This window comes from Mya arenaria, chromosome 1 (assembly GCF_026914265.1).
Source record: "Mya arenaria isolate MELC-2E11 chromosome 1, ASM2691426v1".
Taxonomy (NCBI): domain Eukaryota; kingdom Metazoa; phylum Mollusca; class Bivalvia; order Myida; family Myidae; genus Mya; species Mya arenaria.
The window spans coordinates 60,036,058-60,052,022 of NC_069122.1; the positions used below are offsets into that span (position 1 = coordinate 60,036,058).

Sequence of the window (15,965 nt, forward strand, 5' to 3'; positions counted from 1 at the left end):
AACCTACTGAATTAACCAAGTTAAATAACTCTAGTTTGTATTCAAGGCAAATAATTGCCCTTTTTAATTCAACTTAGAAATTCTGGTTAAGGTTTTGCAAGTCAGCACACATACTAGGTTATTATCTCAGCAACTACTTGATGGTGGTGTAAGTAGTTTATACTCCAGGTCCCGGCTTGAGCACATTGAAGGGTCCCTGAGTGACAGTTCAAACAACGCACAACTATCCTGGGCAGACTATCAAGCGGTTAACCAGTACTAGGTGCCTTCACATCTGCAAGGAACTGACAACTTCTGTACATGCCAGGGGCAGTGATACAGTGCGAATGGTCGTAGAAAGGATTTTATAACCAATCACAACAGAAGTGACCTGGTCCGCCTGGGAATCGAACCTGGGTTGTCCGATTCACAGCCCAACGCTCTACCGACTGAGCTAACCGGGTGGACAGCAACTACTTGATGTATTGCATTGAGACTTTATACTATGGTTCTCAACCATCCAACCTACTTAATAACTGAAGTTAGATAACACTTTTTTAATATAATGCTAATTATGGGCCTTTATTATTTGACTTAAAAATTCTGGTTAAGGTTTGCATGTAAGCACATATAATTAATTATCTCAGCAATTACTTGATGTATTGCTTTGCGGCTTTATGCAATTTTACTCAACCATCCAATCTACCTAAATAACCAATTAAGATAACTCTAGTTTGCATTTATTTTAAATACTAGCCTATACTTTTTTATTTTACATTGATTCATGCATGTTTCGCCAAATCTTTTCAACCCTTACACTGAAAGCGGCAGAATAGACAAGCGCGCTGTCTCTGTGGTAACTCTTGTTCTTTTTTTTGTCTAAATTTTGTTATAGTCTCAGTTGGAAGAATTGTTTGTCAAATTTTTCATTTAAAATATTCCGGGTAATAGATTGACGAAAACGGCATGGCATTTTTGTGTCAATAACAATTTTGCATTGAAGTTTTTTCCGTTTTAAAAATACAACAATTCTTCATGAAACTTGGACAGAGTATTTGTTAGCATGATATTTAAAACAATCGTGAATATCAGTCATCTCTGGTAAAAAGTGAGGTCACTTGGTCAAATATTAAGACAAAATATTGTGCTCAAGTTCTTATTCCTTTTCAATTACAATATCCTATCCAATCTTCATGAATCTTGATCAGACTATGAGCATGATATTTAGACCAGTGTGAAAATGGATCATCTCTGGTCAAATTCTAGGTCAATTGGTTTAATATTGAGACAAAACTTTGTGTTCAAGTTTCTCACTATTTTCACAATATCATCAGTGTTCATCCAATCTTTAAGAATCTCTGTCAGAATATTTCAAAGCATGACATGAAGAACCAGTGTGAAAAGAGGTCTTCTCGGGTCAAAGACTTGGTCTGAGCAGTGTGAATACGGGTCATCTGGGGTCAAATATTAGGTCTGACCAGTGTGGATACGGGTCAAATACTATGTCTGACAAGTTTGGATACGGGTCATCTTGGGTCAAAGACTAGGTGTGACCAGTGTGGTTACGGGTCATCTTGGGTCAAAGACTAGGTCTGACCAGTGTGGATACGGGTCATCTGGGGTCAAATATTAGGTCTGACCAGTGTGGATACGGGTCAAATACTATGTCTGACAAGTTTGGATACGGGTCATCTTGGGTCAAAGACTAGGTCTGACCAGTGTGTATACAGGTCATCTCGCATCAAAAACTAGGTCTGACCAGTGTGAATACGGGTCATCTCGGGTCAGACTAGGTGTGAACAGTGTGGTTACGGGTCATCTTGGGTCAAAGACTAGGTCTGACCAGTGTGGATACGGGTAATCTCAGGTCAAATATTAGGTCTGACCAGTGTGGATACGGGTCAAAGACTATGTCTGACCAGTGTGGATATGGGTCATCTCGGGTAAAATATTAGGTCTGACCAGTGTGGATACGGGTCAAAGACTATGTTTCACCAGTGTGGATAAGGGTCATCTCGGGTCAAAGACTATGTCTGACCAGTGTGGATATGGGTCATCTCAGGTCAAAGACTAGGTCTGACCAGTGTGAATATATGTCATCTCGCATCAAAAACTAGGTCTGACCAGTGTGAATTATGGTCATTTCCCGTCAAAGACAAGGTCTGACCAGTGTGAATACGGGTCAAAGACTAGGTCCGACCCGTGCAAAAATGGGTCATCTCGGGTCAAATACTAGGTCTGACCAGTGTGAATTATAGTCATCTCGTGTCAAAGACAAGGTCTGACCAGTGTGAATACAGGTCATTTCGGGTCACAGACTAGGTCTGGCCCATGTGAAAACGGGTCATCTCAGGTCAAAGACTAGGTCTGACCAGTGTGAAAATGGGTCATCTGGGGTCATAGACTAAGTCTGACCAGTGTGAATATGAGTCATCTCAGGTCAAAGACTAGGTCTGACCAGTGTGAATATGGGTCATCTCGGGTCAAAGACTAGGTCTCACCAGTGTGAATATGAGTCATCTCGGGTCAAAGACTAGGTCTGACCAGTGTGAATATGGGTCATCTCGGGTCAAAGACTAGGTCTGACCAGTGTGAATATGGGTAATCTCAGGTCAAAGACTAGGTCTGACCAGTGTGAATATGGGTAATCTCAGGTCAAAGACTAGGTCTGACCAGTGTGAATATGGGTCATCTCTGGTCAAAGACTAGGTCTGACCAGTGTGAATATGGGTCATCTCTGGTCAAAGACTAGGTCTGACCAGTGTGAATATGGGTCATCTCTGGTCAAAGACTAGGTCTGACCAGTGTGAATATGGGTCATCTCAGGTCAAAGACTAGGTCTGACCAGTGTGAATATGGGTCATCTCAGGTCAAAGACTAGGTCTGACCTGTGTGTATATGGGTCATCTCAGGTCAAAGACTAAGTCTGACCAGTGTGAATATGAGTCATCTCAGGTCAAAGACTAGGGCTGACCTGTGTGAAAATGGGTCATCTCAGGTCAAAGACTAGTTCTGACCAGTGTGAAAATGAGTCATCTCAGGTCAAAGACTAGGGCTGACCTGTGTGAGACTAGTCAGCAGTGTTAATTTTTACCCCTAAATCGTGCTGTTCAATTCAAATTTGTCAAAATGAAAAATCTGGCTTTAGTTTGATTTCACCATTGACCCCTTGTAAGACTTTCAAAGGAAATAATCTAATGATGAGATGTTTGTCAAACATTATGCCTCCCTGAGCACCATCTTGTCAGGAATATTTGAACAACTGAATAAAATAAGCGTGGACTGAAATGCCAGCAGATTTGACCGGATAACCTCAAATTCACAGGGGTCATCTACTGGTCAGACCCATCCTCCATGTTAGTGGACTTTCAGTGCAGGCATGGTTATCACTCTGATAAGCTTTTTTCATTCAAGGTCACCATGACCTTTGATCCTATGACCTCAAAATCAATTTGGTTCATCTACTGGTCACATCCAACCTTCAAGTCAAGCTTGTGGCAGAAGTCTAGGCATCAGAGAAGCTTTTAGCATCCAAGATCACAGTGACCTTGACCTTTGAGCTGATGACCTCAAAATCAATAGGGGTCATCTACTGGTCACACCCAACCTTCAAGTCAAGTTTAAGGACCAGGGATTGTTGAGTTATCGCTCGGACAATCTTTGATCCACTGATCTACACCACCTCCTCTTTGAAGGGGGCATTATAATCTCGATAACTAGACATGATTATGTCAAATCAAATTCAAGCAAACATTTAGGCTTAATGCAATTATACATATTATTTTTGGGCCCCAATCTTTAAAACTGTGTTACTATAGCTGTTTTTTCTATCAATGCACATATATGGGTCGTTGAAAACTGCTTAAGATTATTTTAGCTTGTGAAAGAAACTACCAGTTGATAAAAACATGTATTATGTTTGAATGTCAGGTTTCAGAGTATACCGAAGCATGTTCTACAATTATGTATTTTCCATTTTAAGATACCATGAAGGACTTCCCTGTGATGAGAGCCGAGAGCCATATACTCCCACTTGAGTAAGATTCCTGGGACTGATGTCCATTTCGAGAGAATATCCCCCTAGTGGGTTTCTTACCCACAACCTCATGGTGTAAGAGGACACCTTCACCTCTAGCCTGCCTCATTATGTGGTGGCGATATTAAAACAATTTGCAGGAATTGGATTGAATAGACGAAAAAGTATGCAAATGCAACGAAGTCTGGTTTTATTTTCTTCTACAGTCTTGATTTCACACAAAACAGGAAGTGACATCATCATTTGTAAGCGTTAGCCTTGTGTTTGGGCAGGAAGTTAAACCCAATTGGTACTGGGCCCAGTAACATCTCACTGAAATAACATAAAACATTCGGGTACAAATAGCGGATAATAACCGAGTGCTCATTCAATTAGCAATTTATTAAATTAGGTTTCTCAAATTTAAAATAAAATGCTTGATATTTTTTCGTACAGAATAACCACAGATGTGATGTTCTATTCATTTCAAAAATACCAATTTGACTATTTACAGTGCTAATCACATCAAATCTGGCTATCTCATACATTGCAAATGGAACATTTCTAACACTATTCATTTACTATGTCAAATCAAAAGTTGTTACATTAGTTATATAGAACTACTATTTGCAGTGACAAACAACACTGCAGGTGCACAACTTCATCACCTGAACAACATTCCCCCAAGTTTCATGACTCTAGGTCAAATAGTTTGATCAACACAGGTCCAGAAATGACAATGTATGCGAATTCAAGGGCCATAACTCTGGTTTTACTACATGCAGCGGGAAATGAAACCCCAGGTGCACAACTTCATCATCCCATTAACATTAATGACTCTAGGTAATGTAGTTTTGAGCGTCACAAGTATGCATAATAATAACTGATGGAATCACAGACGGACGCACGCACGCACGGACGCACGCATGAACACACAGACAGGACCAAATCTATATGCCCTCCATTTTTGTTACTTCATAATAGCGACATTATATATATATTAAAAAAAAGGGAATCTTTTTGTGCTATCAATAAAGTAGTAACTAGTTACTCGCAAGCAAAGTTTGGCAGTATATACTTATAAGACAAGCAGGAGTTATTTTTAAGCTTCACAATCTTCCCTAGGAACTGTTTCAACAAAGAATCTTCATCCTAACTTTAGCAATCTCATATATGTATAAATGTCGCAAATGGCAGCAATCAGATTTTAAACATTTCCCCAAGTTTGTGTATTTTTCTTATACTGGCTTAAGTTCAATTACCACAAATATGTAGCAAAATAATCTAACTATGACATTAAGATTATTTCAATATACAACTGAGATCAACTAGGATCTTGATTGAAAGAGGCCTCTGGCTATTAGAAAATTTCAAAACCACAGACAGAAACCCCAGCTGTTATTAAACAACCTGAACATCATTAATTATTAACACTGTTTTGTTCATTTCTTTGTCGAAGGTTAACAAGAGCACTTTTAAACATGACAGCCATACTTATAAACAATTTGTCTCCCACAATTATCTCACCATTCATTGTGGCCTCACTAGTTGAGCATGCATTCATTTATTTAGTAGGGAACGCATTTATCATACATTTCTACTACAACTATAGTCACATTAGATTATCTGCATTTATTCTTTAATTTCAAACTTAAATTTTTAGTTTTAAGTCAGAAAACTGTTTAACCTGATTTTAAGCCAATCACCACAGTTGGGGCTTGCCATCAGAGTTTCAAGGTCATTGCGGCCCTTGTAGTAGGGAGGGCGCTCGTTGATCTGCTGTGGGACACGATCTAGTAAACCCACCGGGATGTACCTGAAGGAAATAAACTGTATGCTATCATAGGTTGTGAACTTGTGAGGTGTATGTATCGATGCATGGACAAAATCTTGTGAAAAGTACCACTACTACAGTAGACGATGCTAAATGATTTTTAGTGATACAAACATGTACATACAGTACTTACATATATCATTTAGCTTATTATTGATAAAACATGAAGATTAGTTTTACCTAATGGGCCCTTATACACATTTCTGTACAAATATATGTGAGGATATCTTGACCAGTTTCTGACTAAAGGCAAAGGTTAAAGGGTTATGCAAACTATTCAGATCTGATCATGTACTAGCCAGGTGTGATTTTCCTCGTGAAGAGACAAAATGAACTTATATCACATCAAAATTATTGCTCTTTCTTTTTGAGCATTCCATATCATTAAATAACAATCGTGCAGTCTCTAACCTGTACAGGAAGGACAACCACTCCAGCAGGAACCGGCGGGTGTTTTCCACACCCTGACTGTCCGAGCCCCAGTGATCGAGCCCAAAGTTGACATAATCTTTCAACATGTCATATCTCTCTGTGGAGCTTATGTCCCAGTGACGTTGCTCTTTTATCTCTGTGAATACCCATGGCTTAATCAGAGCCCCTCTGAAAATGGGATGAACAATGTTCGACAGTTTGGTTACCTTCAACTTGAAGTATTTCTTTGTGGAGCAACCATCCCAGTGGTATTGTTATTTGATATCAGTACACACCACAGCTTGATGAATTCACTTATGAAAAAAGGATAGTGAAAGAGATCTATTGAGCTACTATGATATCTTTTGTTATGTACAATTATGAGATTATTTTTACACTTAATAGAGGGCATGTGTTACCTTCAGTGCAAGTTTGATTTTTTCACAAGCGCTACTAGGGATTTGTTTCCCTCCCAAAATGACAAATAAATTGACAGCCATTGATATTCCTGTGACATAACATTGTTAACAGGTAAAGTAATTCCAGTGTTACCTATTTCAGCAATATGGGAACAAAATTCCATTATAGAAGTGAAAATATCATTGATAGTTTTACAGCAGACAATTAGCAGAAATATAAAAGTTAAAATATTTCAGAATTTTAAAACATTTCCATTATGTTAAAGTCGAGATGAGGAAACTATTTTTTCAGCTGCAGAGCCATGAAAATGAGAAGCATTTTCTTGGGCCCATACAGTATTCCCTCAATCTTGGGTCTGAGATTGGGACTCGGGCTCAGAAATGTGATTTTTTAAATTCATCAAATAGGCATATATAACACTGTTTTTGCAAAAAGGTTTACAAATAATTGAAAACTAGCAATACATTGTGTATACATCCATTTTCATGACCATTACTTTGCTGATTTTTTTTATTTTACTCTCAAGTGACTCAATTGATATGAATTGTTATTGATTATTGGGCAAATGCTCCTGAAGTTATTGATCTGACAATGTAATGGATGCCGCCCATATGCTGCATTTGAAATTATAATATGTCCCGTTTTATAAATGGGGGTATATTAAAGTATTGGGCTTGATAAATGCTGATCACCCAAGAGCTTTCTTCATTCAACCAGATTTCACAATCATGTAAAGAATGTACTTGTACCTTGCAATCATCAAGCCTGCAACGCCAGTCTGCTGTCTTCGGAGATTGGCGTCTTCATAGGACATAATGTCTCCATTACCTGGAATCAAATATATAAGCAGGTTGATTAAAAAAACAGGTATTACATGCATAAGCTGATACACTTACAATTTTACAGGTCTTCATGCTTGTACTGTACTTGGTCCATATATTTTAAATAGCTAACTCATTTATAACATATTCCCCTCAAAGATAGGGGCAAGTTGTAAAGGCAGAGCGCTATTCAAGAGATTCCCCACTTCAGAGCCCTCAGAACCTATCAAAGCAACAACCTGATTTTAGAAAATAAGTAAGATTAACAACAGAAAAAGAGCAGGAAAAGTTAGGCCCTGTCTCTGGAAAGTACACATGGTTTTTATCTATTCATATTAATTACAGATTTTCTATGCAAAGACCCGAATCAAACTAATGCTATTTGTAAGACAGAAAAGTTTTAGCCACAGGGAATTAAAGTTTAAGTGGCATTTTATCCTAATGTATGATTGTATAGCAGTTTATTTCCCACTTAGCATCCAAGAGGATCCAAGAGCTAACAGCTAAAGCAGCGCATCCGTGGTAAATGTAATGCGATTAAAAATGAATGACTTGTACTGGTAAGTATATACAAGCACAAGGTATTACCAAATAGAGGCATGGGTGCTGCGGCTTTTGCACACTCCTGTATGTAGTCCCAGTCTGCCAGTTTGGTATATCTCTGCTGACGGGATCGCCCATGAAGCTAAAAGACCAAATAATGTCAAGATTCAATGAAGCACAATTTTGGGATGCATGAGTGTGTATTTAAAAATTGTTAATACAATGTTCAAGAAATTAGTTTCTATACCACTTTATTCCTTGAACTCACAACCGTTTAAGTATAAGGAAGACAGGTTTCCACCAGACCACTCCCACCCTGAACACTCCTATGAGTGTGAGAATCAGCTGTACAGAATGTTCATGTGATAACTTTTTAATTTTAGTTTATGACAAAAATAATGTAATTTTCCTCTCAAAGTGTACTTATTTGTAATTGGCTGAAAATTAGTTCATAATATTGAGGAAATAGCAAGTATACACTCACAGTGGTAAGACTAACGCCCCATTCTCTCAACCTAGGCATGAGAGTGTGAGCGATATTCCTGTTGTCGTAAATCCCTGTACGCAGTTTCACCGTCAATGGGACGTCCATCACTGACCGCATACTGTTAACTATCTGCTCAAACTTTCCTGTTCGACCCATCAATGCACTGCCTTCCCCCTACAAGTAGAAAAAAATGATCATGTTTTAACAAGTTATCATCTCAATGGACTCTCTTTACACATTTGAGCCTTGTTGAATGACTACACATTTCGGACCCACATACAAATCAATTCAAAGAGTCTTTTTATTCCATCAGTGCAAAAACTTTAATTTGATCAAACCAAGCTGAGTTTCAAAGAAATCCAATGCAGAAATCAATAAAGAGGTATTTTGTGACAAATTCAATACAGCTTCTGGTGGTATGAATGATGAACCTTACAGTTTTTACCAAGTATAAAAGGATAAGGTTTCAGCAGATTTTTTCTGCATGCCACTGCTAAGCTCCAGCTTAACACCATGTTTCCTATACAAGTTAACACTGAACCATGTTCCTACCTTGTTAAAGATGAGGTCTATTGGGCATCCACAGTTGATGTCTATGAAGTCAACGTCCATGGTTTCACAGATCAGCTGGGAACAGCGGGTCATGGAGTCAGGGTAACCTCCACATAACTACAGCAGAAAACATCCAAATAGTAACATTTTGATCTAATCATGTTTGTTTCATTGTCATGGTGATATCTAGTCTCGTATTAGGAAGAACACTGAAATTGCCAAAAAATACACCAGCAGCCAAGTGTATATAACCGGTCAAGTTTTCTGTTTAGTAAAAGTTATTCAAAAAGTTTATAATTTGGTAAATTTTTATACAATAATATTTACTTACCAATCAAATTGCTAAATGAGTGAACTAGCCAATGATAACCTTAAACAACTGACTGTAAATGTAATTCCTGAAACTTGAACATCTTCCTTTAAAAGCATGCAACAACAAGCTCACTAACAGTAGGCGCAACAAGCTTACGCTTTTAATTGCATTAAAAATAATTAGATATTCTAAACCTCCTGACATTTTATATAATATTATACTCTTAATGTTATTACTTATTTACCTGTACTCCAAAAATGTCCTCTGACTCGTGTCGTTTGAGAAGTGCCCACTCAGACTGTTGTCCCTGTAACAGGTTTGTACACACGGCCATCTCCCCACACGTCACATCTACACCAAAACGCTTACATATGCGCCGGAATGGCAAGTTACCCACCTGTTGTAACAATCATATTGCATTTAGAGCTTATATATAGATGCAGAACAAGAGAAACATTCGCTGGATCAGAAGGTTTCCAACATGTTAACAAACAAGGTCATTGTTGGAGACGATGCATGCCCAGGCCTAAAACATAATACCACCATTCTCCAATGATGACAATAGTGTTCTTACAGAAAGCCTTATACTAGCAATAAATAAAAAATAATAAAAAGCCTACCTACCATACATGTATGATGAACCTGTTTTTGAAAAGGATGTAACCCTAACCAAACCATTACTGTTTTTGCCCCACCAATGGGTTCAAATGGACTTTTATCACACTATGTAGAAATTGTATGGGCCACAACCATCATCATTGAATCAGAAAGTGATATTGATATGCGCATTTCCTATTGTAAAAAAAGCTCCCCATAAAGATTGACTAAACTCAATTTCAGTAGTTGCTAAGAAATACCTCGGACACCATTGCAGCTACATTACACCATATAGAAATTAAAAGGCCCATAACTCTTATGAACTTTTATTGAACCAGAATGTGCTGATAATATGTGCATCTCATCTTGCAAGTCTAAAGCTTCCCATAAAGTTTCACCAAAATCAATACAGTAGGTGCTTATTAATAGCCTGGACACGTATGGACCTATAACTGACTATTTAGAAATTAAAAGGGCCATAACTCTATGGCGGGGACTTCATCAACCCCCATAATAAAAAATATATTGAAACTTAATTAACAATTGCTGCTAACTTAAAACATGACAAGCTAAGAAAGTTGCAATATAACATCTTATTGCAAAGTATAGTGCAAAGTCAACCTATTAAAATGATAACTGCCTCATTAGCTGTCTCTTCAACTTACCGTTGTGAGTGGAGCCAGGTACAGCTTGTCTGAGAAGTCAATCTGAAAAAAAGAAATTGAATACTGTGTTCCAGTTAGGTTTTAAATGTACTGTTTAAATGAAATGAGCTCTGAAAACTCCCTATGATCATGTACCTTAATAATGTTCCATTAAGTGTATTACAAACACAATTTTAAAGACACAACAAACATAACTTGAACAAAGAAGTAAACTTACTTTTTTTGCTTCCGGAACATTTAGATCAGCCACTGATGTGTTCTCACATTCGATTCCCGAGGCAGCATCAACGTTGGCTGAAAGTCTTTCCGCCACAACATGCTGCTGCCCATTCCCAACAGCCGAACCATCTGAGGCTCCATTGTTAGACTGTGCCAATATGCTTGATGATTCCTTTCGTTCACTACTCTCAGCTGCAACACTGCCTACCTCAGCTTTATTTTCAGTTTCTACATTATCTCCTTTGTTTGGTGCTATGTTTGTATTTTTATTGAAGTCCCTTCTCTTCTGGTCTTTTGACCATGGGCAAACCTTTTCTAACACTTTATCGGACTTTGAAAAATCATACCTTCTTTTCCATAAAGAAACCTGCAGATCCTTCTTCAAAACATTTGTGATATGACTTTCCCGAGAATTCTTTTCTGCTACCTCAGCATTGACAACATTTTTGAAATCTTCTGTCATATGAGACTTGGCAAATCTACATGCGATTCCATATGGACATTTACCGTAAGTTTTGAATAAATAACATTCGCTTCCAATATCTTCACGCTTGCTAGCAATAAACTTAGCTTTGTCATGGTTAAATTTACATTTGTCCCCAAATGAACACTCCCTCTCTTGCATTATCGCAGGACAAAGTTTATCGCTTGCTTCGATCTTTTTTCCTTTGGGCCTCTGCTTGTTTCGCCCTTTCAGTTTAATTTTCTTGTTTGGAGGCCCCGACGGTTCATTTTCATCTATGTCATTTGCAGCACCCTCCAGCTGTTGTTTTACTTCTTCAGATACATACTCCGTGTCTAAAGTTGGCTTGTAATCCAGAAGAAGAAACCTGAAGAATATTACATTTGAATACTTTTACAAATTGCATTAAATTACACAAGGTGCATTTAATCCCACAATTCACATTTTTTAAGGTGGAAAAAAGTACTTGTATGCGAGTGTAGGAGGCAGATATTGTTAAAATATATTTTTAGTCTAAACTAAAAAAACAAACAAACAAGAGCTGTCACAGTATGTGACGAATGCCCCCGAATGTGACACTGACCTATGAACAAGGTCAGTACATGAAAAGTTAAAGATCAAACAAATACATATGGCAAGTTATTTTAAATTGCCTCTGAACATAAAAAAATACCACCCATACTTGACAACCTACATTCTTATGTCCTTATATTCAGCATTCCATTGTGAATAAACACAAAGTGTATCTTTCACCTTCGAGGTAGGGACATGGGTCTTGCACGGGACACGTCGTCTTGGTATGTTGAACACATGTGGCAAGTAATTTTAAAATCTGTCCATACAAGAAAAAGTTACAGCCCGGACATAACAACCTATACTCTGTATCCTTATATGCAGCACTCCATTGTGAATAAACACCTAAGTGTGACCTTGACCTTAGAGGTAGGGACATGGTTCTTGCACGCGACATGTTGTCTTGGTATGTCGAACACATGTGGCAAGTTATTTTAAATTCTGTCCATACAAGGGAAAGTTACAGCCCGGACACGACAACCTATACTCTATGTCCTTATATGCAGCATTCCGTTGTGAATAAACACTAAGTGTGACCTTGATCTCAGAGGAAGGGACACGGGTCTTGCACCCGACACATCGTCTTGATAATTCAAACACATGTGCCAAGTTATTTTTATAATATGTCCATACAAGGGAAAGTTACAGCCCGGACACAACAACCTATACTCTATGTTCTTATATGCATCATTCCATTGTGAATAAACACTAAGTGTGACCTTGACCTAAGAAATAGGGACACGGATCTTGCACGCGACACATCGTCTTGGTATGCCGAACACATGTAGCAAGTTATTTTAAAATCTGTCCATACAAGGGAAAATTACAGCCCGGACACGACAATCTATACTCTATGTCATTATATGCAGCATTCCATTGTGAATAAACACCTAAGTGTGACCTTGACCTTAGAGGTATGGACACGGTTCTTGCACGCAACACATCGGTCGTCTTGGTATGTTGAACACATGTGGCAAGTTATTTTAAAATCTGTCCATACAAGGGAAAGTTACATCTCGGACACCACAACCTATACTCTATGTCCTTATATGCAGCATTCCATTGCGAATAAACACCCAAGTGTGACCTTGACCTTAGAGGTAGGGACACAGTTCTTGCACGCGACACTTCGTCTTGGTATGCCGAACACATGTGGCAAGTTATTTTAAAATCTGTCCATACAAGAAAAAGTTACAGCCCGGACACGTTACCGATACTCTATGTCCTTATATGCAGCATTCCATTGGGAATAAACACCTAAGTGTGACCTTGACCTTAGAGGTAGGGACACGGTTCTTGCACACGACATGTCGTCGAGTATGCCAAACACATGTGGCAAGTTATTTTAAAATCTGTCCATACAAGGAAAAGTTACAGCCCAGACATGACAACCTATACTCTATGTCCTTATATGCAGCATTCCATTTGGAATAAACACCTAAGTGTGACCTTGACCTTAGAGGTAGGGACATGGTTCTTGCACGCGACACTTCGTCTTAGTATGCCGAACACATGTGGCAAGTTATTTTAAAATCTGTCCATAATGTTCTGAGTTATTGAGTCGGACGGACGGACGGACAGACGGATGGTGCGATTTTAATATGCCCACCTTTGGGGGCATAAAAAACATCGAAACTTCAAATCTAATACAATCATGAATCATTACAGATTTGAAATCAATTTAAACAAACGGAAAATAAGCTGGTGTATTAGTCATTTTGAATAAAACATGGATAACATATATATAATTTTTTATATTTACTCTGGCTTAATCTTTGCCACTCCTGGTGCATCTTGTTGAACTGGCCTTTCCGCCATTGTAACAACTGGTGGAAGATGCCTGTTCTATTATAAACTGCAACAAAACAAATTGTGAACATTGGAAAATGAAAGTTGATTTTTAAGGTACTTGGCACAGTTTTGGGAGTACAAAAATAATTGGAAAATGAAATGAGACTTTTGATTTTAACACTATAATGATGCTTGTCATAAAAAAAATGTCAACTAGCTCTCCTATATAACATATCAAATGTGAACAAGCCCATAAATGCAATTTACCAGAGCAGGGCTTGAGGGATTGTATTGCTAATTTATTCAGTGCAGGCTGGGTACCAGCAGGTTGTGTAATTTATTTGCATATGAAATATTTAATTGGTACCCAGCAGAGTTAAATAACAATTGCTTGAATCCATCAGGTGTCACAATGTCAACCCTGAAAGAGTTGTGGAACAATATCTGTGCTTTTTATTTTGAGAATATGGTGAAATAATTTATTCACATATTGATGGATTTGATGAATGGACATATATAATTGATCTGCTATCGTGGATAAATAATATCTGGATTAGTAGATACGTGGATTGCATTGAAGTTTTTTTGTGCCGAATTCAAACAACATGCCATCTAGTCAAAATAATTGTTCGTTGACAGATTTTTTATAAAGATTTTTGATATGGCAAATCCTTCACGTACAAATTGTTTTGTACCAAAAGTGGGTAGTTATTCCAATAGGGATTCCGGGTTTAAGCATATTGCTTCAATAAAGTATCATAAAAACAAGAAATATTACCAGATAATGTTATTTTATATCAGTTTCGTACACAAAAAATAAATAAATGAATAATTATGAGTTTGATGTGTTTTAATCATTTCATACTGTCAGTTGTTATGATTGTATTTACGAGTTCTATCTCGAAGTTTGTCGGAGATGGCCGAGTTGTTATGATTGGCATAATTGTTTTCCGTGTAAGTCAAGTTTTGTTTTGTTGGAAAGGTAAATCCTGCGTTTTAATGCATTTAAAGCTTGTTTTGTGCAAAATATCTTTGCACTTATGCGTTAAAATATGAATATAAAACTTTATTTATTACTTCAAATGTATAATACTTCTCTAAACACAATTTCAATATTTTTCGAACCCCCCCCCTTGTTTTTGCACAAACCCGTTTAGACGTTAGGGATTTGAAGAATCTAGTATAACATGTCTATCATTTTAGACTACATGCCATCTTAGTCTAAAATAATAGATGTGTTATACAGGTTTCTTTCAATCCCTAACGTTTAATTGGGGTTTTGCAGAAACCGGGGGTGGGGGTGGGGGTTTGAAAAATATTGAAATTGTATTTAGTGTTCAAAGTGTTTTATGTTTGAAATGGATAATAAAGGTTTATATTCATATTTTACCATGTAAGTACAAAGCTATTTTGCACAAAACAAGCAATAAACACATGATCTACCTTTCCAATAAAACGAAACTTGACTGACCCAGACGACAATTATGCCAAGCGAAACAACTCGACCCAATCAAAATAACTCGGCCACCCCCAACAAGCTTCGTGATAGACCTCATAAATACAATCGTAACAACTCGGCCTTAACCGAAGTGCTCCGATTGTTGTAAAACTGTGAACTGCAGCCTTGCGTTGTTATGACAGAATGAAATGGAGAAAACCCAACCAAACTCATACTTATTCGTTGGATATTCATTTATTGTGTACAGAACTAATATAAAATAACATTATCTAGTAATATTACTTGTTTTTATGATATTTTATGGACGCAATATGCTTTAACCCGGAATCCCGATCGGAACAACTACCCACTTTTGGTACAAAACAATTTGTATGTGAAGGATTTGCCATATCAAAAATCGTTAAATAAATCTGTCAACGTACAATTATTTGGACTACATGCCATCTACTGATTTGGACACTAGTAATTTATTACTACCAGTATCAAACACACATGTTAACATTGCATTAGTAATGAAAAATTAAATTTTGTGGGTAGAATGACGAACAATGACTTCGAACTTGGTCGCAACATTTATTGTGAATATTAACCAAAATTCCAAACAATTTCCAAAATGCGACGTGTGCCTTTGTGATATTGCTAATTTTTGACAAATTAAAACAAATTATCCTCTACACTGGCAGGTAAATGTGAATTTAAAACATACATGCGAATACTTTTAAACGACAAAAACGTATGACATGCAGTGAAAGTAGAAAAGATGATGAAAACCTTTCTCACGTCGTGACACAGCCACGAAATAAGATGACAGTTGTGTCTGCGA

At 37.5% G+C, this 15,965-nt stretch overlaps 1 protein-coding gene across 2 annotated transcripts; it reads right to left on the bottom strand.

The window, feature by feature from the left end:
* Positions 1-4,188: 4,188 nt before the first annotated feature.
* LOC128232668 (tRNA-dihydrouridine(47) synthase [NAD(P)(+)]-like) lies at positions 4,189-15,964 on the bottom strand. Of its 2 annotated transcripts, none has more exons than XM_052946364.1 (12): positions 15,914-15,964; positions 13,655-13,747; positions 10,855-11,686; positions 10,638-10,679; positions 9,620-9,772; positions 9,063-9,179; positions 8,508-8,684; positions 8,069-8,165; positions 7,409-7,487; positions 6,240-6,428; positions 5,682-5,810; positions 4,189-4,327 (listed from the first exon to the last, which is right to left on the bottom strand). In XM_052946364.1, exons 2-12 carry the CDS (start codon positions 13,708-13,710, stop codon positions 4,255-4,257), a joined length of 1,944 nt encoding a protein of 647 aa, XP_052802324.1. In that variant the 5' UTR covers positions 13,711-13,747; positions 15,914-15,964; the 3' UTR covers positions 4,189-4,254. The 2 variants fall into 2 exon arrangements, with proteins under 2 accessions (XP_052802324.1, XP_052802333.1); XM_052946373.1 differs by having other exon boundaries at positions 15,923-15,944.
* Position 15,965: the final 1 nt, after the last annotated feature.